The sequence below is a fragment of the Sceloporus occidentalis genome, unplaced genomic scaffold (genome assembly GCF_023333645.1).
Source record: "Sceloporus occidentalis isolate IW3139 unplaced genomic scaffold, rSceOcc1.0.p SCAF_53, whole genome shotgun sequence".
Classification (NCBI taxonomy): Eukaryota; Metazoa; Chordata; class Lepidosauria; order Squamata; family Phrynosomatidae; genus Sceloporus; species Sceloporus occidentalis.
Genome location: NW_028317033.1, coordinates 2,356,668 through 2,380,141, shown reverse-complemented (window position 1 = coordinate 2,380,141; position 23,474 = coordinate 2,356,668). Strand labels below are relative to the sequence as shown.

General features: G+C 42.4%; 1 protein-coding gene across 1 annotated transcript; it reads left to right on the top strand.

The window, feature by feature from the left end:
- Positions 1 to 592: 592 nt before the first annotated feature.
- LOC149288197 (F-box only protein 36-like) lies at positions 593 to 22,894 on the top strand. The gene is made up of 4 exons (XM_089491962.1): positions 593 to 688; positions 2,110 to 2,218; positions 12,734 to 12,906; positions 22,709 to 22,894. The coding sequence occupies exons 1-4, from the start codon at positions 593 to 595 to the stop codon at positions 22,892 to 22,894; spliced, it is 564 nt and encodes a 187-aa protein (XP_089348088.1).
- Positions 22,895 to 23,474: the final 580 nt, after the last annotated feature.

Genomic DNA, 23,474 nt, shown 5'->3' with positions numbered 1-23,474 from the left:
TTCTCGCCGATCAGCTGAGGCCGCGCGGCCCAGATCCCTCCGCGCCCTATTTTACAAGTGAGAAATTCTCCGCCAAAGCGGCGGAACTACTTCATGGGCCTTAGAGTCCTGTCAAGCTACGTATCCATCCGTGAACTACTTAACAAAAGGGTCCCAGATCCCACGAGTGGGACTGTTGTAACCCTTCAACTACTTTGTGAAGGAAAAAAACCGCCCCTTCTCTCGCTCCGTGATTGACGACAAACGCTTTTGCGACTGCTCGAAAAATGCAGGGTCACCTGCCGTAAACCGCAGGAAATCGTTAATTTCGGTGGATTCTTTTACAAAGGTGCTTCAGACAGTTACGTTCCAACACAGCAACCCTCCACAGGCTGAGCTCTGACAGTTCCTGTCCGGTTGCCCGGCGGTGGGATGTTTTTACACGGGTGTCGCTATGTAGACGCTCTTAGCGCAGGGTCTGCTGCTTATTGTTCGGAATGTATGTGGAGCGCAGGGATCCTTAGGTCGATTCTCCGCCTCTTCGCGGAGCGATCTCTGTGGAGAATGGGTTATCCGCCCTCGGTTCCATGGTTACCACAAACAGCGTCTTAAGATGGCGACTCTCTTACCAGAGGTCCTGTTGGAGACCACCGCACAAGCACCTGCCCCCAACAAAGACTTTTATCAGCTTCTTCTGACGCGAAACGAGGTGAGGGAGGAAAAATTATTTACATTTGCGAGGTTGCAAATAAGAAAAGGTGCAATACATTGGAAGATAAAGGGACTGATGAGTCTAGATTGTAAGCTTAATTGAGCAGGGCCCTCCTCAACCATTGCTTCTGTAAGTCATCTTGTTATGTTTTATACTAATTGTTATGTCCTGCCTACCCTTTGTAGAGCACTGCGGAATCTATATATAAAACAATAAATAATAGTGGTATTGGGTTCATCTGCTAAACATTGAGGACACTAAATGGAAAGTTGTTGTTTCAACTCCCTCACTTCACTATTCATTATGATGGCCAAATGCTGACAATTGCTCCAGCAAGAAGGGGTGAGCTGGCCCTGTCCTACATCTGTGGGTAAGGAGGTTTAACCATACACTCTACAGGGCCAGCCGACCTCCTGGAACAGAAGTCCACTTGAGTTGTACCTTCATAAAGTATCATGTAGTCAAGGCATTAAAACTACATCTCTCCTGTCAACTCCTCTTTTAGTGAATAGAGCCAAGAGAGCTATAATACAGCGAATGCGATTACATTAACCATGTGTTGGGAAAACCTTCTGGGATGAACCTCCGTAGAATTTATTTAAAAGTGCATCTTATGCCCTCGCCTCCTTCTGGTTCCAAAGCTTGTTTGATCCTTACCTTTTGGTATTCTAAGTCCAAATAGCTATGCGATTCACTGCTTGTTACGTCCTGTTTACCTGTTGTACCGCACTGTGGAATATGATTGCGATATAAACATTAATTTCTTCTCTGCTCTCTATTCTGTGGTCTCCGCATGAAGCCCATAACTGCATTTATTTGTCATTAAGATACAAAATATACACTCTTTTTTTTCCTGCTTTGGTGGATTCTGTTCCTCTGTTGGTCTTACAACAAATCCAATAAAACATTGAAATAAAAAAAGGAGCCAGAAGTTCTCCGATATATAACCTACCAATTGGGCTATACAATTCACAATCTTCTGCGCAATATGACATGCATGGATTGTGGACATGCCTCTGCTCCATCAGCCCACCCGGCACCTCTCATGGTATGTACTTAGCATGGAAGGCAGTAGTGCACACACATGACAAGCCCACTTTAAGCCAAGAAGATGCCATTTTCTTTTTGAGTGACCACAAATAACTTATTGGTGAGTAAAACCCACACTGCAGTTGCAGGCAACGGAGGGTTCCACATCAGTAGCTTTGATTTCCACAGCAAACCCCAACCTCAGCAATCTTTCACAATAGGGAGGGCCAAATTATCCCTTAGTGAATACGTCTATGTCTGAGATGTACACCGTAGCCGGGAGTTTTCATCACCTGGTTTCTGGGACTTACGTTCTTAGTCTGTATAGCTTTTGTTGCTCCATTTGGGAGAAGTATGTTCTGTCTCACCACCTTTTCCTTTGTCTGCAGGTTATCTTGAGGTGGTGGAAAATATCTCTGAGAAGTGAATTCCGTAACACTAAACCCGGAGAACTTAAAGAGTCGCACGTTGACTTTGTAGATGATACAACATTGCAAGGTGAGTAGAAGGAACACACCCCGGACTGGGATGTCTGCAGACAAGATCCACGCTACAGGAAGAAAGTGGGTTAGAACTATTTTACAATCCATGACTTAGATACATTGAATTTGACGTCAGATAACCATTCGGCCCATCTGGTCTGCCCTGCTTTCCTGATGTAGAGTTAGACATTGTTCTGTCCTTGGTCTTGTCTTAGATTCAAGATGTAATGTAAATCTAAACCCCTGGCCCTCTAGTTTGAGATTATGGCCTCTTGTTCTAGCATTTCTTCTCCTTTGAAATAAACTTCCCTCCTGTACTTAATTCAAACCCTTTAAGTAACTCAATGTTGCTATCACATCTCCCCCTCTATTCTTTCTTCCACGCTATGTATATAAAAAACTGTCTAATATTGCAAATGACAACTGGTTGGATCCTAATGAGGCCTGCACCCCTGGTGCAAAGTAACGGGATATCGGCTGGTGATGTAAGATTCAAAGTTCTACACTCATCCAAATATCTTCCTTAGTGAATAGACCCCAATAAAATGTCTTTTTTGGAAGGTATATATATATATATATATATATATATATATAATAATAATTCAAAAATCAGCAGTAGGCATCATGTGTACAAACATATACATCCTCTTTATATTTATATGAATAAGTTTCATGTTTCATGTAAGACCCTCAACAACATACTACATGGAGTCATAATGTCAATTTAAAAGGCATCAAATATGAATTCAAAAGGCCCAGATCATTTAAACAGAACTTGCCTTAGATATATAGAAGATATGTGGGGAAGGCAACAGCGGTTGTTATGGAAACATGGGATCCAGAGCTCTGTCACTTAGCAGACAACGAATACACAATAGGCCATGAACAGGCCGTATCCTAGTACCTGCGAGGGAAAGGTTTTTTTGTGGACTGTGCACACCAAGACCTATTTTGATACAGTAATAAAAAGTCTGGTAACATATGAAATCCTGTTTTCTATTAGTTTTTATCCTTAACTCTTTTTTTATTATTATTATTTTATTCAAAGAGGGAGTACAATGATACCAAACAATAGATATCTCAAGAAAGTACAGGAAAGGATGGCATGTACTTAGAAAGTATGTTAAACGTCCAAACACGTTGAACAATAAACAGTCATGTTTCACGGAACATACCATTGCCCTTTGCTTTTTGCAATGCTTTGATTGTTACACATGGTCATATATTTGCAGTTATCAGTAAATATTACCTACTAGAGTAGAGGACACAGCCCATGTAATGTTTGACCCATCTTAACTTGTCTGCCTAGCAGCATCTAATAACTGAGCGGCATGCCTATAATAATCAGTCGATTCTGGGCTTTCTGGTTGTACTCTTTCCACAGTCACCTTGTTCTCTGGAGGAGAGATGTTCAAGGACTGTCGGAAGCCAGTCTGGGACTATCTTCTTAATGTATTCTGGACAAACTCAGGAAGCCCCATGATGCACAGATTGTTGCGTGTGCTCTTGTTCTCCAGGTCCTCTATGCAGTCTTGCAGCATGGCAATGGTGCTTTCCTGTTGGGGATCCATGCACTTAAGAACAAAATTGTCGTCTTCAGTGTAAGATATTCTATCCTCCAGGGTTCCTATACGCTAACTTGATAACGTGACTTGTGTTTATAATTTGGCCAATGTGCTATCAATGGAGTTTGCTCGTTTTTCCAGCTTGGAGACCAGCAACAGAAATATTGCATTGATGTCTTGAATTATCATTGGTGACACATATGGGCAGACCACAATCCACATTAACCCCTAGCAGCCACAGTCTCCAATGGTGTTACAAAAAATGTTTTTTTGAAAATGGTCATATGTAGATGGTATGGTTACCCAAAGCATAAATTAAGCAATAGACGGGTGGCGTCGGTCTTTACTGCAGAGTGCCTGGGCGTCTATATACTCTTTTGTAGGTTGCCAACCAACAGGTTGTGGTAGCACAAAGGGAATATGTTTTATGGATGTCACTCTTTCACCCTTTCTGGCTATTCCATTGTGTGGTTAGTTCCAATAGGCCAGTGATAGTCACTGTGATGGAACCCTCCATCACTGGGGCCACTGGAGAGGCCTGACTGCCAGCCTCCTCCCTATTGACTATGGGCCCTGGGTTTGTAAAGACTTCTGTGGCTACCCCCGGTAGTATCATCCCATCACTGGCTGAGGGGATTATCTCCAGCAGACAGCCAGGATCTGCCACCAGGGAGTGACTGCCATTGTTTTAATTTAATATCAGACCCCTCCACCCCATGGTGCATTATTATGTTGTATAAATCAGTCTTCGTTTGATTTTACCCTACACTGAGTCTCGGCTAGTGACTGGGGAACCGGGGAAAGTGTGTTGTCCCAGGTTAAGGGAGCACAGGACAGCGGAGGTAGTCGGTCGGACTAGCCAGCTCTGTGACAGTCACTGTATGGCTAGTTGTGTGGGCATGGCGGATCTCAGCCCTAGGGCTTGTTTCAATATACCTCACCTTCCACGGCAGGGCTAGCATGGAGTAGGCCGGTATCTCCCTAGCTGGCAGTGCCAATGAGGTTATGGCTGGTAAGTCCCCGCTTGTTAGATCGTAGGCTGAGGTGAGTAGGCCTCTGCAAGATTCACTGCTGGCCTAGAAGCGGAGATATATGCTGACCCCGGGGGGGTTGTAGAAAGGTGAACGACCTCAAATAGGTGTATCACTGTGTCCCAATCACCTGGTCACTACTGTCCAGCCAGCATGTGTGAATTTCAGCTCTTGATAGGTTCAGGTGGCTTGACATAGAGCGCAGTGATTTAGAGCCCCTCTAAAAAGCAGCTTTGTATATATTAGCAGAGCAGGTCATTTATAAAATGTTGGATGTTAGTAGTAAGAACATCAATGTGACGTGTCATCCGGATAGACAGAAACCGGAAAATGCTTTTCCAACAAATGCTTACCATGTGTAAAAAGATGTATCAAATGTCATAGTCCACATCATTACTTCCATAGAGGATCTGTGAGGGCCATAATCTGTGGTGCTGAATGTAGTCTGCGAATGGGTTCTCACCTGCCATGGACTCCTGCAGTGGATTCTAGCAAAGGAGGAAACATTGCATGTAATTCCCCGGCGTTGCTTGTGGTGGCCAAAGATAGGATCTCCGAGCTGAATAATATTTATCAGGATAACATTAGGAACCGTGATAATAATGCAGGTAATAGGCGTTCATTACTGGGATCAAACTATTTCTAGAACAAAAAGTGCAAACGTGTTCTACTCCTTCCCACTGGTGTAAAGAGTGTTGTTTGTAAGGCGTTGTTTGGCCATTGAAAAGATTGGAAAATATGTATATGTATTGCTGTACTTGACGTATACAGCTGAACACATTTTTTCCAGCAGTGGCAATTTTTCCACCATGACATACGTTCTACACACTTAGTGCTAATAAAAATAAATATAGAAGCCCTGTTTGTCCTTGAAAAAGGGGAATTCCATGATAGATAACGAGGCATATTTTATGTTCATGATATTTAAATATCCCATTGGCTGGGAAACCCTCAGGTAGGAATGTATAGTTCAATGACATTGTTTGCGCGTTCTGATGAGAGCTTTGGGAAGCCATGCTTTGTGCGGTTAGAAGCTGAAATGTGCCGTCGCTATTGTCCTTGTAAGCTCTACTGTTGAATTTTTTAATGAGTGATGCCCAGATTAATCTCTCCTGCTTCTCATCGTCCGATCCAGTCATACCGATTAGGGTAATGTTTGTGTGTTATCTGCTCACCTTCTGCGGACAGCTCTACGATGTATACATTTTAAATGATATTACAAACATCTGTTTTGGGTTTTTACCGGTTCAACCAAACAATCCCACAGAGTTGGGCAAAATGCTGTAGCAGTTCGGAACTAGGAAATTAGACACAAGCAGTACAGTTTTTACAAGCCATGGGTAATTTGTGCTAAAGTGTGTATAATAACAGAGTCTAATGTGTAATGTTTCAAAGTCAAGCATTTTTATTACCCGTAAACCGGTATGTGTCTGTGTGTGTGTGTGTGTATGATATATACAGTATATAGTTCATAGAAGAGACATCTTGGAACTGAAAAGGTTTCAGAGACAGTAATCAAGATTATTAAAGAAAGACAGAGTTTCCAAATTGGATAAAGAACCCGTACACAGGGGTATTTTTACCGTACAGGGCTAGACTGGTTTGTAGGCTGCTTTTCATTTCCAGCCAGTGGCCTCATTCTAAAACAAAATACAGAAAGGGGAGCGCACCCTAAAGAGCATAAAGGCTGTACACATATTCCATAATAATGACACAAACAAAGCAAGAATTAGAACATACCCAGTGAAAACCATTCAAAAAACACCTATCTAAGGCATAAAGGTTATGCTTAGCCCAACCATTACATCAGAGTGCTCCAAGTCTGGAGAGTCCTATCTTATGCTTCTATTGCTTACCAAGGTGCTGCACTTCCAGACATGCTGCCTCTAACAAGATCGTGGTGCCCATTCAAAAAAAAGGGTACTCAGGTACTGCAGCCAGTCACGCAGGTCAGTGGAGCCCAGCTTACTAATTACTATGTGGTCAGTGAAATAAAATTTAAAAAATATATAAATATGTGTAAAAAAAAATCATAACATTGAAAACTAAAAAAGATCCCAGTAATGTCACTATGACCAGAAGAATCATCAAGGTCAAAGAAAATTTGTCCAAAAATGTGGGTACACTAAAAAAGAGAGAAGGAAATTATAGCAAAACATGAGCACTGCGGAAACACTCAGATGCTTTGCTGCTAAAACCAAAAATAATAATGACCAATAAGCAAGAATTTAGAGCACACCCAGTGAATACCATTCGAAAAAACACCTACCTAAGGCATTAGATATTGGTTTCTGAATTCCGTCACACTATATGGCCATATAATTCTTAGCCCACCACTACGTCAAAGTACCCCGAGTTTGGCGAGCAATTTCAGGACTATATTGCTTACCAACGAGCTGAATCAGTCACGCTGCTTTGCATTTTAACCCAAAATGCTTTGTTTTGTGTACTTATTGGTCATTATTATTCTTGCAGCAATCTGAATGTGTATGCCTTTTTATGCTTTTTTAGGTTGCAAGTTCTGACCAAACTTTAGTGTTGAGCAGCCCCACCAGCCACATGGGTGCCTCAATAATGGTGGCCAAAGAAGGCTTTAAATTGCCTGAGAGTCGCTTTTAGGTTAAAATGCAGTACAGCTCATTGGACGGTCTCATTAGAAGTACCAGGGGTCTTTATAGACTGCTTTATTCCCACTGGGCCAAAGACTACGGGCTTGCTTACCTGGACAAACCATATACCTACCTTGGACTACCAAGCAGCTGTTGCGGTTACGTCTAGGTTTAATAAAATACTTTCTGACAGCCACCTGTACTGACATGCATCTGAAAATAATCCATTATGCATATGCATCCCCGTTGAGGCGGCATCATATAGGGCTTAGGGAGGCGGACACTGTTTTTGAGTTTGCGCCAACATTACTAGGATCTAGAGAGACATTACAACATTAGGAAGACAGCTTGGGTGCTTTACGACTCTCCCCGAAAGACCATTCTGCACCAGATACAGATACACCCTACGCCCCCTCATTCAAAATGGACTGGCTGGAAGCTACCTTAAATAAGGAGCCTAAGACTAAAAGGTTCTTTAGGACATGGCTCCCTTATATTAATCAACTACACTCCCAAAGTACTCCTCAAAGATTTTCGGTACGCTAGTTGGTAAAGCGAACAGGTCCTATTTGACTGTAGGCCCCTGGGGGAAGCCTTGGTGACGGCATGCGGGGTAGTTAATTTTTTAAGCGAGGATGGACACACACAACTCACTTAATTGAGTTTATTTAATTATTGTTCAGTTATTTATAGAAAATGAGGTGGTTGGGTGAATCTTTTTGCACTGTATAGAAGATGACTATTGTACCATCCAAGAATTATTCTGCTTGTAGAACCTTGTTTATCGACTGTTAAAATTCTGTTTTGTGAACGGTTATCATTGGCCTTTGACTAAGTCCTTGTTGGACAAAATGTGGGAGCTGACCCCAGTGTAAAGTGTTTCCAGTCTACTTTTAAACTACTTTTTAAACGTTTTACCATAGCCTGTTTTTGTTGGCTACTGGGAAGCTCCAGGTCCAACATTGACTCATTTTGTGTTTCGGACTAAACCAATTTGATCCGTAGAATCCAAATCTCATGTTGAAGCTAGGAAGCAGTCGTCACATAGTGCTCCACGGAAAATAACACCTAGTGCACTGATACTTAAATCAACTCTATCTACAAACGGGTCATTAAATAAAAACTGCCTATATGGTGTGCTAACAGCTTTCAATAAATAACAGGAATTAGCCATAAAATAGTTCAGCCTACGCATTGTGAAATAGCTTTATTTGAGCTCAATTTTACCCAGTTTCCTTTTTTTTCCGCATCAGTCAGAAAACATGTTGCAAAGCTACCAGTCAGGAAGGGGTGTATGTGAATTGCAAGCTGGGATACGCGGTGTTCTCCTGAAGCGACTGGAAATATAAGTGCATATGTATTTTTTGATTTCCTAAAAACTGCCATATGGTATAAGGTTTATTTATGCTTTATTGATGGAAGTCGGTTTTATATTTTGTGACGGGAAAAGAATAAAGCATGTGTTGTATATAACAGAGCCGTGCTTGGTGATCATGCTGTGATCAGCCACAGAGAGGATCCAAGTGATTAAGAGGAAGAAAAATATTTTTTTTAAAAAATGGTAAATAGAAAAAATAGTTAAACAGGTTAACAAAATTTTTTTTTTTAAATGTATGCCATGGGTAAAATCTCAAAAAAGTACCTGTCATTGTAAGCAGGCAACATCTGTAAGACCTCTGGGAGACTTCTTTATATCTCATTGTTAGGAGAAAATTGCCTTTGGTGACAGAGACGGTGCATCTGCCATCTGGTGGAGGGCTTTGGTATCACAATAAAACATGCAGTAAAACGAAAGTGCTGACAAGGGTAGCAATGAGAACCCGGAAAATAGCTAGTTTGGATTAAATGTGTGTATATATAATATATATTATATATATATATTATATACAATGTTTGTATGTATCTACAAATAATGAAAAGAGACATTTTCACTATTGAGTTATTTATACAACATATATAGTTACCTCATAGGTTGCAGTTCTGGAGACCAAAAGCACAAACCCAAGCTGAAATGGTTAAAAATACAGCCATTCGTATGCATGTGTATTGCATTATATCTTAACTTATATGTTAACCTTATACTTGGGTTGTGTATTGTCAATTCATGTTCACTATCCAACTTTGGTAATAACGCTACAGAATCTGCTGGACCTCTTTATATAAATGTCATGTTTTATCATGGTCGGAGTAGCCATTCAAACAATCCCATTAGAGTTTGAACATCTTACACACATAGAAAAGAATGTGTTACCGTCCTATTGTTACAGATGTCTTTCTGAAAAGACCTTTAGAAGTCATAGGTGTTGAACATGCTTCTTCCAAGCGGTGTATGTGTTACCATGAGTGTGTACGTAGCATGATTATGTATGTAAGTTTGTTAGATTGTGTGTAAATATGTGTGCCAGTGTGTACATGAGTTACCACGAATGTGTATGTATGTAGCATGATTATGTATGTGTAAAAGTTTGTGAGAGTGTTTGTGTATAAATATGTGTGCCAGTGTTAAAAAGTGTCAGTATTTTCTAGTTATACCTTAACTAAAGCACAGTGGTTTTGGAAAAAAGGGTTTCCACTTGAGAATCCATCTAGAACTATGTGAAACCAGGCTCTAGGAACATGAAGTGGTGTTTGATCAGCCACATATTTAAGGTTTGTCAAGTACAGAGAAGCAGAAGATGTCCATCCATGGGTGATCGTTGGCATAAGCAAACCTTTCAGGACATATCCCTGTATGGGAAAACATTGGCATACAGTTGTTCCCTTCATGTAAGAGAGGATCCATCGGTGGGAGAAGAGAATCTAAGACTTGAAATTCACTGCTTCAAAAGTCAGGGATAAGTAGCCGTAACCCATAATCAATGGAAGTCCGCAGAGCATCTCCTGCTCCTCGTTGATTTTAGCAAGAGCTGAATTCACATTTGAAGACCACGTTTTGTAGAAACCCACCGGTTATAACCTGCTGAGGGAACCAGTCTGCCCAGTTGATCCACTGTCACATGTAAAAAGCTGGATGTTGGGTCATAGCAGGAATCTTCTATTGGTATCCATGGAGTCATATTGGTTTCTATGGAGACTGAACCATCAGTGGCCATTTTGTTTCCTTATTCTTCACTAGTATCCACGCCTATACCTGGCTGTTACATTTACCGTATTTGCTCGATTATAAGACGACCTTGATTATAAGACGACCCCCCAAATCTGAATATTAATTTAGGAAAAAAAGAAAAAGCCTGAAAATAAGACGACCCTATAGGAAAAAAGTTTTACCAGTACATGTTAATTCATCTAAACTATGTTTTTTTAATAAAAGCTATGATTGAGAAAAATATTTTGGTTTTATTTCATTCTATTTTCCAACCTGCCCCCCCAGTTATGCACATCTGCCCCAGAAATGCCTTATACCCCCTATATGCCACTGTGCCCCATGATATGCCTTTTAACCCTTTAAATGCCACTGTACCCCATGATATGCCTTTTAACCCTATATGCCACTGTGCCCCATGATATGCCTTTTGACCACCTATGTGCCACTCTGCCTCCAGAAATGCCTTATACCCCTATATGCCACTCTGGCATTTAGAGGGTTAAAAGGCATTTTATGGGGAAGAGTGGCATATAGGGAGGTTTAAGGCATTCAGGAGGCAGAGTGGTGTATAGAGGGTTAAAAAGGCATTTCTGGAGGCAGAGTGGCATTAAGGGGGTTAAAAGACATTTCACAGAGCACTCTGCCTCCAGAAATGCCCCCCATTTAACACTCCCCCCCCCCAAACTTACCAGTGCTTCTGAGTTCCCTGTCATGTAGCCGGGGAAGCGTGTAGATCCCACGCACTTACACTGCAGCCGGAAGGAGGCGTGGCTAGTAGCGGGGGTTGTCTGCGTCCATCGCGCAGACCTTCCCCGACTGTCAGAGATCAGAGTTCCCTGCACCGGTGCGGGGAACTCTGATCTCTGACAGCTGGGGAAGGTCCGCGCGACGGACGCAGACAACCCCCGCTGCTAGCCACACCTCCTTCCGGCTGCAGCGGAAGCTGTCTACGCGAATCGCATAGACATCTACCACGCTGTCCCAGCTACACACCGGGGACTCAGAAGCACCGGTAAGTGGGGGGGGGGGACAGGAGGATCCAGATCCCCTGCAGCTGCGGGGGATCTGGATCTTAGTCGTCTCATAGTCAGACCTATTTGAGGTCTGATTATAAGACGACCCCAATTATAAGACGAGGGGTATTTTTCAGAGCATCTGAAAAAAACCTCGTCTTATAATCGAGCAAATACAGTATTTATACACCGACAGCACATTCCGTAGAGCTGTTAAACTCAGTGGAATACTTTTAAATCTGGTACAAGAAAAGAAGGGGCCCTGCTCTTGCGAGCTTACAATCTAGACAGTGGTTGAGGGGGAAGTCAAACAGTAGCAAGGTACTGCTTGGATGGGGTTGATCGAATCAGGACGATCTGTAGAGATTGTTGGTCGTTCAGATGGCTTGATTAGGGTGATGACGGAGGGTGTTAGGAGTAAGGGTTGTATGCTTCTGGAAAAGGTGGGTTTTCAAAGAACTTTTAAAAGCCACTAACGAGGGATAAAACGGGATTTTCAGAGAAGAGGTACAGCACGGGTGAAATCCTGAATACGGGCGTGAGAAGAGGTAAAGGTTTATCTATCCATGGTTTTACGTGGATGGATATTTGTGTTTTAGAAATTAATTCAGCAGTGGTTCAAATTAATTGAGTTTATTCACTAAAGAGACTGTTCAAAGTAACGATTTAGTATAATGGACCAACCCCAGTGAAATTATGTTCCGGGAAGAGCTTTGCCAACCCTTTTTATAATGAAATCAGATTTCTTCAAAGTCGACTCCTTTATTGAGCTATACAATACACTGAGCCAAATCAACGCTTTTTACAGGAGGATTTTGACGAATCTTTATAATCATGAATTGAGGGAGTTGAAGTGACAGCTGACCTGCAAACTCCTGCTTCTGTCATCAATCCCCTGATAAAGAAACATATTACAACACATTTTGGATCTACTCCAAGCTTAAAGTGTGTGTGTCTGTGTTTACAGCATAGTAAATACTTGTTAATAGTTTTGTGTATAAGTGCAGGGATTGTATTATTTTACGTCCAGCATCACCCCTGGGGAAAAGTATAAACCCCCTGTGTTCTGCATGTTCTCCCCTCTATGGGAGAACATGATGTTTCTGAAAGCAGGATAGTGAGCAACCTAGCTAGTAGCCTGGATGCGGCAGACGTTCCTTAATAAAAATTTGTTAACCCTATAACTGTATGAAACTGAAAATAAAGCTTATGTGCTTTCTCCCTCCAGCTCAGATAGGCATAGTCTTTGGACAGAATACACTGAATTACGTGCTCAAGCTGTGCCAGGGATACTATGATTTCCTCGATCGCCTCCCTGACTCGTTGCTTCTGTACATCCTGACTTTCCTGGACCTAGAAGACATTGCTCAACTCGCACAGGTTTCACACTCATTCCAGAAGGTAAATTAAACATGTATTTCTCTTATTAGCGTTATAAAAATTCACATGCTGGGAATATTGCTGAGAAAGATGCTGATTATTATTATGCTGCTTTGCGTAGATTCCACATTTTGCCTGATTTGCATGCAGGTAAATGAAGATACACATTAGTATTAGAGAAGTGTACATTACTGGACATTGGGGGAGTCTGCTTTAAAAAGTAGCACAAAAAGTCCCAAATGAAGTCACAGTGTGGCACTCTTCTTTCACACCCCGTTTTGTGTGGTGGGGTTCCTTTTACAATGGCTGTTAACCCCATCGCATCCGGTAATGTACCAGGTATGCCATGCCAAAATGGGCTCATCAGTTCTGTGACGTACCCGGTACGTCATGCAAAAAAAAGGCCCCCACGTCGCCACCCGAGCCTTTGATCACTCACACGGGAGCGATTCTGCAGGCTCAACACGATCGTGACATTGCAGGGGTAATATTTGTCACCACAAGCTTGTGGGGGTTAATTATCAGTCAATGCTGTGCGTCTATGAAGCATCAGCAATGAAAGAGTTTAAAAAAAGAAATGTTAAAAAATAAATAACAGCGCTAACCTGAAAGTCAAGGGTACTTCCATTTGCAGTTAAGGATCTGCAGCAGTTAAAACTGCTGAAGAACCAATTGAAAGTGGGCTGATCATGATCAGATCACTCCTGGCCAATAGGAGTGATCTAATCATTAAGGCAGCCACTGGATGACCCTGCCCTAGAAAGAGAGAAGGGTCATCTAAGGTAATAATGAAAAAAACCACAAATTATTAAATAGAATATTAAATAAAGAAATACATAATTATTAACTGATCACTTGTCGGTGACATTTTAAGTCACTGAGTATTGATCAGTCTCCCTGATCAATGTCAGCGGCCTAAACTTGTCACTTACAAATTTCAAAAAAGTTTGAAAACTGAAATGCGCATGTTCCGGTTTTGACTCCAATGTGTGAGAATCCTCACTTAACCATGCAAGTCGGGTATCGCTGTACTCTGGGGGGGGGGGTGTTACTGAACACAAATCAAGACCTTTTCTTTTACATATCCACTCAGAAAAATAAACTTGGTGAAACCGCAAAGTGGATGTGAAAAATGTTTTTTTTTTTTTCAGACTGACTTTGGAAGCTGCATGGGCCAGGCCAATATGCTCCTAACTAGATTCCCTGAGCTGTCTAGTTTTTGGTAATACATAGTTTTAGGGGGTTAAAATGAAATATAGGACATCTACGTGTCTCAAATGAGACCGGGACCCAACAAACTGATCTATCAAAATTCCATGTTTGAAAACTGTAATGCACATGTTCCAATTTTGAACCTGCAGTGCCAAAGAGTCATGCCCTACCCATGTATATGGGATATTCCTGTACTCGGGGGTGTTTCTGAACACAAATCACAAGTTGTTTTAGTAATTTTACGTACCCAGGGAAAACTTTTACTAAAATACTGTGTTTTGGATAGAATGGGGTTGTTTAAAATGAAAAAATATTTACTGCAATGTTTAGGACAGACTGGCGTTAAAACGGTTAAATCAAAAGTGTGAAAATGCCCCTAGTAAGATACTTTGGGATGTCACCTTTCAAAAAATATATACCGTATTTGCCCGAATATAGGCCGCCCCCCACACTTTAAGTCTTTAAAGTGGGGGTGCGGCCTATATTCGGGGTTTAGCGCAGGAATGCGCAATTCGTACATGCAGTTCCAGGCGCCGGACAGGCAGCAGGGTTAAGATACAGATCCCCCGCAGCGCTGCAGGGGACCTGCATCCTACTCTCTGATACGCTCAGACAGCCTCCCCTGCCAGCACTTCCCATGGCGAGAATGCCGGCACGGGAGATTGTCTAAGTGCAACGCGGGGGGTCCCGGCAAGGGAGATTGTTAAAGCACATCGTGCAGACGTGCCGGCAGAGGAGGTTGTTTATGCTTGCATCGCCGCAGCCGGTGAACGTCTCCACGATGCGTTTTAACTCTGCCCCCAAAATGTGCCTCGGGAGGGGGGCAGAGTGGCAGCATATCTATTAAAAAAAAATTCTTTCAAAAAGCACCTAACTTTTAGGGTGCGGCCTATAATCGAGCCAATACGGTACTTTTGTTCAGCAGTTTTTCTGGCCGCTATCAAGGCGCAAGTCCCAGCATACCACATCTTTAAAAAAACCTAGTTTAGAAACAGCGATGCGCGTCATTCATGTTTAACCCTGTAACTGCCAAAAATAAATGAAAATACCAGGCATATGAGGTGTTTCCAAAAACAGGACAAATACCTAAATACACTTTTGGAGGCTTTTTTCCCATTTTTTCCCTACTTTGTGCTAATAAAAAGAATATATAATGTGTGGGGGTGCAATAAATGAGTTAGTGGGCAATCAGAGTTTTAATAAAGTTTAGCAAAAGCACAAAAACTGGTCTAGTCATTTAGTGCAAACATAGTAAAAAAAAAATAACAAACGGTCCCAAAGGGGTTAAAGGAGCACTCTGATGCCGTTTTCATGTTAAATGCAAATTGGTGTCCATTTCGCAAGGACATTTTACCGCATAGAAATTAGGCAGCATCCTTTAGTTAGTGCTTTGGTCTCTCGGGACATGTATCTTGGTATGTATCTTCTTGCACATGCTCAGTGGAGATCCTTTTCTGGTCATTGCTAGCTGAGCTGCCATTGAAATCAGTGGGAATAGCAGCAGCCAGGTACATTGAGCTGCTTCACCGGGAGAGTTTCTGGTTTCGGTGGAGGCGGCTGGAGGAGGAGAGAATCAGACAGGCCTCGTTTTCCAGCTACAGTAAAGAATGGCTGCTCTAATTTGCATATGGTAAAACATATTGGAGTCTATAACAACATGTATTAAAATAAACATACACACTACAGAATCTGCATCATTCTCTTCTCCATTTTGGCCAATCATACCTGGGAACTTCTCGGCTCCAGCTACCAGGAGTCCTCCCTTGTGGGACGTGGCCAGGACTGCACACTGACGTCGGTGGGCGGTCTCGCTGATGTCGGGGGCATTCCCGCTTATGGCAGTGGGAAACACCCCCATTTAAAGGAAAAAATGGGAGGATTCGGGTCTTGAACCGGAGGAGCAGCGCTCACCCGGCAATCTCTGGGTCAAACCCAGAAAAGGTTCAATCAGGATTCTGGCTCAGATTCCAAAACACCTCTTAGATTAAAAATGCATAACTAAATTTGTCTCCAGTAACGAAAAGCTTAGACTCTCCATACCCATATGCAAAACACCAAACAAACGGGGGTGGGGGCTTTGAGTCCTGAATTTCCATCTATGTCATAAAGCTGCTGTATTAGCACAATCCGGTGTCATATAGATAGATATATAATGCCAGACAAACGCTCGCCACTTATATCAGCCCCAATAGCCCCTAGCCCTCTTTGCCCTGTCTCTTCAGATACCTGACCTTACCAGTAATCATTGGGGTGCAGATACAAAAACATCTTTCAACTAATCTTTCATTGTGACTATTTTACCTATTTGTGCAAATATCACCTTCTGAGCCCTTTGCTTAAACGAATGAAACCCAACATTGGGTTACATCTTACTCCCCTTATTCAACTATGTAAGATCTCCCCTAACTATCCTAAAAGCCCATTGGTTTGCTATAATACTCCATTGTCAGGTGACGACTCTGAACCTGGTACTAAAAAATGACGATATATGGCAGCCTGGTAGTCAGAACTACATTGATTTAAAGGCTGGAACCTGCCACTCCTCCATGAATTTAGAAATAACTAAAAAAGTCAGATTGTATACTAGTCCACCACAAACTGGGCAAAATCTTTCCTGAGATGACCAAGTACAGCTGGAGAGAATGTAATGGCATTGGAACGATGGCCCATGTATGGTGGTATTGCCCTAAAATGCATTCTCTCTGGTCTGATACTTTCCATTTGATTGACCAATGTACTCCATTAAATACCTTGGAATGTCCTAAAGTAGCTTTACTAAACGTATTCCCATCCAGTTGCCCTGTTCATTTTAGGACAATAATTACCATAATAAAGGCGTTCATCACCAGAGATTGGAAAAACCCCTAATCATCAAATAAACAAGAAGTATGGAATCTGCTCAATAATATTTGGAAAAAAAATCCTACTTCTGTGTCCGAAACAAAAACCATATGTTCCAAGCCATTTGGGAACCATGGTTGCAAGTGGTGGAGGAGGAATTACACATCTTTGGAAGCTGTCACTGACCAACCGTTATTAGCTCCCAAGGGCTTGGACCTTGGAGGGGTGGGATGTCACTTGCAGGGCATCATAATAGCTTTATTGCGTTGCCTGTTTCACATATACATTGTGCCCAATTACACCCTTCCAATAAATCGGCATTTCCCATTACTGCAAGAATATAAGCCTGGCAGTCGTGATTGTTATAGCAAGCTTGGCATCTGTGTTGCACATAGGTAGAAGTAAGCGGAGCGCAAGCAAAAAGAGGCTCTAAATGATTTAGATAAGGGAGTGAATTCGAAGTGACATCTTGATTAGCTCATGATCCTAAGCTAAATGTGGCTAGCTTTCATAACACTGATAGTGTGTTATGAGTTAAGCGTCATTCACAGAGGGGTGCCTATCCCTCATACAGGTAGTGTGCATTAATATTCACAGAGGGGTGCCATTCCATAACAGCCATCCCTACATCAAAATTGTTTTATGCATTTTGCCAGTGGGAACATTAATGCTACAAAAAATCTCCCTTTCCACATCATTAAGTTGTACAGCTTCACGCAGCCAGCAGGGGGAGCTAAATTCATCAGTATGCGGTAAATGATTTTCAGATTACTCTGTTTGTTGGCTAGTTAAAGTTAGAAAGGCACATGGCTGGTGGATCTGTAACATCAGATTGCTTTTAGATTGTATTGTGTACAGTATGTTTGAAAATATTAAAATCTATGTGTTCAATTCCTGTAAGAACAAAAATTGTAACCTGAAAAGCCTAGTTTTCCTCATTTTAGTGTGAATGGAAATACATAAAATCCCAAGATTAAATCCCAGATCGAATGTGGGCATAGAGGGCATTTCATGTGAAATTCTTGCACTTTGAGCCCTCTTCCATCACCCTCTTTGTAATCTGTGGCTTTGAGTCATGTGAGCCGGGAAATCCCTCAATCCAACAGGGGCCTAATATCTTATTTCACACGGAAACGTTCTGCTTTATGTTTGTGTTCTGAAACCAAATTCTTACTTTTGTATTATAGATTTGAATTTTATAAGAAAATAAGTAGTTCTTTTTCAAGTCTAACACTTTACAGTTATACCTTACACTAAGTAAACATATGTAATAGTATTTCTGATTAAAATAAGCAATTTATATATATTAAGAACCCACCCTATGTGTATGCTGTGGGCTAAGGTATCTTCCTCTTTATGTGATCTGCATGTTTTTCTCCTAGTTATTAATGTACCGTATTTGCTCGATTATAAGACGACCCTGATTATAAGACGACCCCCCAAAATCTGAATATTAACTTAGGAAAAAAAGAAAAAGCCTGAATATAAGACGACCCCAAAGGAAAAAAGTTTTACCAGTAAATGTTAATTCATGTAAACTATTTTTTTTAAATAAAAGCTATGATTGAGAAAAATATTTTTTTTTGTTTTTATTTCCTTGTATTTTCCAACCTGTCCCCCAGTTACGCACATCTGCCCCCAGGCTTGCCACACCAATATGGCACTGTGGCTCATGATATGCCTTTTAACTCTCTATATGCCACTGTGCCCCATGGTATGCCTTTTGACCCCCTATATGCCACTCTGCCTCCAGAAATGCCTTATACCCCTATATCCCATTCTGGCATTTAGGGGGTTAAAATGCATATTGTGGGGCAGAGTGGCATATAGGGAGGTATAAGGCATTCCAGGAGGCAGAGTGGCATTAAGGGAGTTAAAAGGCATTGTATAGAGCACTCTGCCTCCAGAAATGCCTTATACCCCTATATGCCACTCTGGCATTTAGGGGGTTAAAAGGCATATTATGGGGCAGGGTGGCATATAGGGAGGTATAAGGCATTTCAGGAGGCAGAGTGCTCTATTAAATGCCCCCTTAACGCCACTCCAGAAATGCCCTATGCCCCCATTTAACACACACACACACACACACCCTATACCCCCATTTAACTAATACACACACACACACTCTCTCCCCCCTCCCTCCCCTCTCTTACCGGTGCTTCCAGCCGGGGCAGCGGGTTGACGTCGCCTTCCGCTGCAGCCGGAAGGAGGTGGAGTTGGCAGCGGGGGTTTGTATGCGTCCGTCGCGTATACTTTCCCCGGCTGTCAGAGATCAGAGTTCCCCGCACCGGTGCGGGGAACTCTGATCTCTGACAGTCGGGGAAGGTCTACGCGACGGACGCAGACAACCCCCGCTGCTAGCCACGCCTCCTTCCGGCTGCAGCGGACGTTGTCTACGCGAATCGCGTAGACGTCAACCCGCTGCCCCGGCAATACAGCAGGAAGCACCGGTAAGTGTGTGGGGTGGGGGGGGGAGACAAGGGGATCCAGGTCCCCTGCAGCGGTGCGGGGGATCTGGATCTTAGTCTCCTAATCAGACCTCTATTTGAGGTCTGATTAGAAGTAGGGCTGCAACTAACGATTATTTTCATAATCGATTAGTTGGCCGATTATTTTTTCGATTAATCGATTAATCGGATAAAAAAATGAATGTACATTTTTCATTTATTTAAAATAATTTAATAAACAAATTGTTAAATACAAACATCAGAATAAAAAAAAACTTTGATAAAATACATTTCTTGTCTTTATTTCCCAACCAGCCCCCCCCAATTTATGCACGTTTGAGCCCAGGCTTGCCACGCTGCCTCCCACATATGCCACGCCACGCTGCCTCCCACATATGCCACTCCACGCTGCCTCCCACATATGCCACTCCACGCTGCCTCCCACATATGCCACTCCACGCTGCCTCCCACATATGCCACTCCACGCTGCCTCCCACATATTCCACTCCACGCTGCCCCCCACATATACCACTCCACGCTGCCTCCCACATATACCACTCCACGCTGCCTCCCACATATGCCACGCCACGCTGCCTCCCACATATGCCACTCCACGCTGCCTCCCACATATGCCATGCTGCCTCCCACATATGCCATGCTGCCTCCCACATGTGCCACTCCACGCTGCCTCCCACATATACCACTCCACTCTGCCTCCCACATATGCTACGCTGCCTCCCACATATACCATTCCACGCTGCCTCCCACATATACCATTCCACGCTGCCTCCCACATATGCCACTCCACACTGCCTCCCACATATGCCATTCCACGCTGCATCCCACATATGCCACTGCACGCTGCCTCCCACATATGCCACTCCACCCCCACATATGCCACTGTGCCTGATACGCCTTATACCCCCTGATACACCACTCCATCCTCCCCAGACATGCCACACTACCTCCCAGACATGCCACGCTGCCCTCCCCACATATGCCACTCCAGTCTACCCCCAGATATGCCACTGTGGCCCCAGATATGCCTTATACACCCTGATACACCACTCCGTCCTCCCCAGACATGCCACACTGCCCTCCCCACATATGTCTTATATACCGTATATGCCTTATACCCCCGGATATGTCTCTCCGTCCTCCCCTGATATGCCTTATACCCCCCAGATATCTCATGGTGCCCTCATAGAGTCACAGACCCGTTCACATCACACTGACATCATACTTTTTTAAATAAGTACTGGGTTAATCTTCACTGCCCCAGGATTTAGATTCCCCTTAGTTTGGCCCCCCTTTATCTCTAACTGCACCTTAAGTTAACTTTATTAAATTAATCAAATTAACCCTCAGTCCTCATCATTAAATTAACCCTAAACACCCCATTAACCATAACTACCCCTAAATTAACTCTAAATACCCCATCAAAACAACTACCCTAAATTAACCCTAAACACCCCATTAACCATAACTGCCCCTAAATTAACCCTAAACACCCCATTAACCATAACTGCCCCTAAATTAACCCTAAACACCCCATTAACCACAGCATCCCCTAAATTAACCCTAAAGACCCTGTCAACCACAACAGCCCCTAAATTAACCTTAAACATACCATTAACCACAACTGCCTCAAATTAACCCCAAACACCCCATTAACCACAGCTGCTCCTAAATTAACCCTAAACACCCCATTAACCATAGCTGCCCCTAAACACCCCATTAACCATAACTTCCCCTAAATTAACCCTAAACACCCCATTAACCATAACTGCCCCTAAATTAACTCCCACTTACCCTAACTTTCAGCAGCCCAAATATTAATTTTATACTTACAGTTAGATGAGTGTCACAGCCATGTGGTTCTGGCCTTCTGGGAGAAGGAAGGGGGCGGGGCAAGTTGTCACAGTGATTACAGGGAGGGGCTGGTAAGTAGGAGCTGCTGCTGTGAGTCAGACTAAACGGATTATATAATGAGGGGTATTTTTCAGAGCGTTTGCTCTGAAAAAACCCTCATTTTATAATCGATAATAATCGATTCAACTAATCGATAATGAAATTCGTCGGCAACGAATTTCATTATCGATTATTATCGATTTTATCGATTAGTTGTTGCAGCCCTAATTAGAAGACGACCCCGATTAGAAGACGAGGGGTATTTTTCAGAGCATTTGCTCTGAAAAAAACCTCGTCTTATAATCGAGCAAATACGGTATGTATTCCCGATAGTTACGTTTCTGATTGCTGATGATTGGCTCAGGCAGTCTTCGGGTGGAAATTGATTAGATAAGGCACAAGATATAAGTCGTTTCCGATTTATGCCGAAAGCTGTGAGAGTTCCTCCTTAAATTACCAACAATAATGGATTATCGTTATTATGTAGACATTCTTTTTAAAATGCATATCTTTATAGGCTGGGATACGTGGGAACTCTGTCTGTCTGTCTGTCTGACTGTCTAGTCTGTCTCTGCACTAAGCTATTACCCCAGGAAAGGGAGGGCTCTGGGTAGAGGACCCTTGGAACTTCCCAGGTATGTAGATAACTGGTTTATACCAGTTTTGGAAGTACACGAAGGCGAAAGGATCACTAAGCAGTGGGTCGTAGGTATGTTATGATGAGATGACAAAATAGTTCTCGCTGTATTAATTATTCATTATGAAGAAAGAATCCTGCAAGTTTAACTACATTAAGCAAGACAAATTATGTGATGATCTCATACCTCACAGAATTGGACTGTTGAATCTATGTCTAGTTTTTCTTTTGTCCCATGGAAAACAATTTAAAATAGTGAAAGGAAATGGATGCTGAGCTTAGCGATTTCCCAGAATCCTCTCGCTAATTCCAGAGACCGTTGTGGTCTTACAAGAGGTCCCGGGGGTTTATTATATTGGGTATACAAGATGGAAAATGTTCTTGATGCATACAGAGTCAAGGAGATGAGAGAAACACACTTGTGGATCACTGTGTAGTGAATAAACAGAATAACGGACAGACCCTGTGCAGTGTAGAACATTTATTCAACCATCCATAGTGCTGCATCATGCTAGGTATTGCTCCCAAAAATATATGGATTGCTTTGAGAAACTATTCGCTCTTCCTTTTAAAACTCACAGAAAGTGAATGTTCTAGCTAGGAAACCCGCAGAGAGAAACTTTGGGCAGCCATCTGATGAAATTGAAAAAGTATGGAGAGAACTCAAATGTCTAGAGCGGAACTGAAGAGTTTGTTACTCTAGGCAAGTAGCTGCAAGCAATCCTGGTATTTGCTTTTTAAGTATTTTACCATTTCTGTTTTATCTCCTTAACAGATCTGTAACTCGGACAAGCTGTGGGAGCACATTGTGGAGCGATCCTGTGACCGGGTTACTGTGGACATGAGAGCTCTAGCTCAGGATATAGGGTGGAAACAGCTGTTCTTCACCAACAAGCTGCAACTGCAATTACAGCTCAGGCGATGGAAGCGGAGGCAAGAAGAGAGCCGGGATGTTTGCTAGGGTTAAAAAGGTCAGCTGCTGCTGGAGGAACCTATAGAGAAATCTAATAGCCTGCTTCTAATGGGGAATACCACAATGCAGCAAACCTGCATTTACTACTACTTATAGCGCTGTCTTACCAAATTCAGAAACACACAGACGCTGAATGTGCCAGACCGTTTTTGCTTGCTGCTTAACATAGGATAACCTAACCATCTAATTTAATACCATTCCTAGTAGGTGGAGTCCATACTTGTACTTAGAAAATGAGGCTATTGTTAATCAATAGAACATGAAAGATGCATATATATTTTAATAACATGCCATATGCCAATTTAAGATGTTTGGCAATAAAGATTCAGTTTTATTTCCCGTTTCCCATAACCAGCGAGAGTGTATGTATTACATGTGTCTTGAATGGAGATTTATGATTTGGTTAAAAATAATAATGCAGCAAATAGGCAGGATTTATGTTCTATTGACTAGCATCATGTATGTCATACTTCTAGTATATCAATAGACATGTTCCAATAACTCCTTCAAACACTGAAAAGCCAACTTAATAGAGTGAAACTTTTTTTACATAATGATTTACATATGG

What these genes read in the sequence shown, in the direction of transcription:
- LOC149288197 (XM_089491962.1), top strand. Translation starts at nt 593, where the DNA reads ATGGCGACTCTCTTACCAGAGGTCCTGTTGGAGACCACCGCACAAGCA. An exon ending in TTCTTCTGACGCGAAACGAG is followed by an intron (nt 689 to 2,109) that starts GTGAGGGAGGAA and finishes CTTTGTCTGCAG; the next exon opens with GTTATCTTGAGGTGGTGGAA. An exon ending in AGATGATACAACATTGCAAG is followed by an intron (nt 2,219 to 12,733) that starts GTGAGTAGAAGG and finishes TTCTCCCTCCAG; the next exon opens with CTCAGATAGGCATAGTCTTT.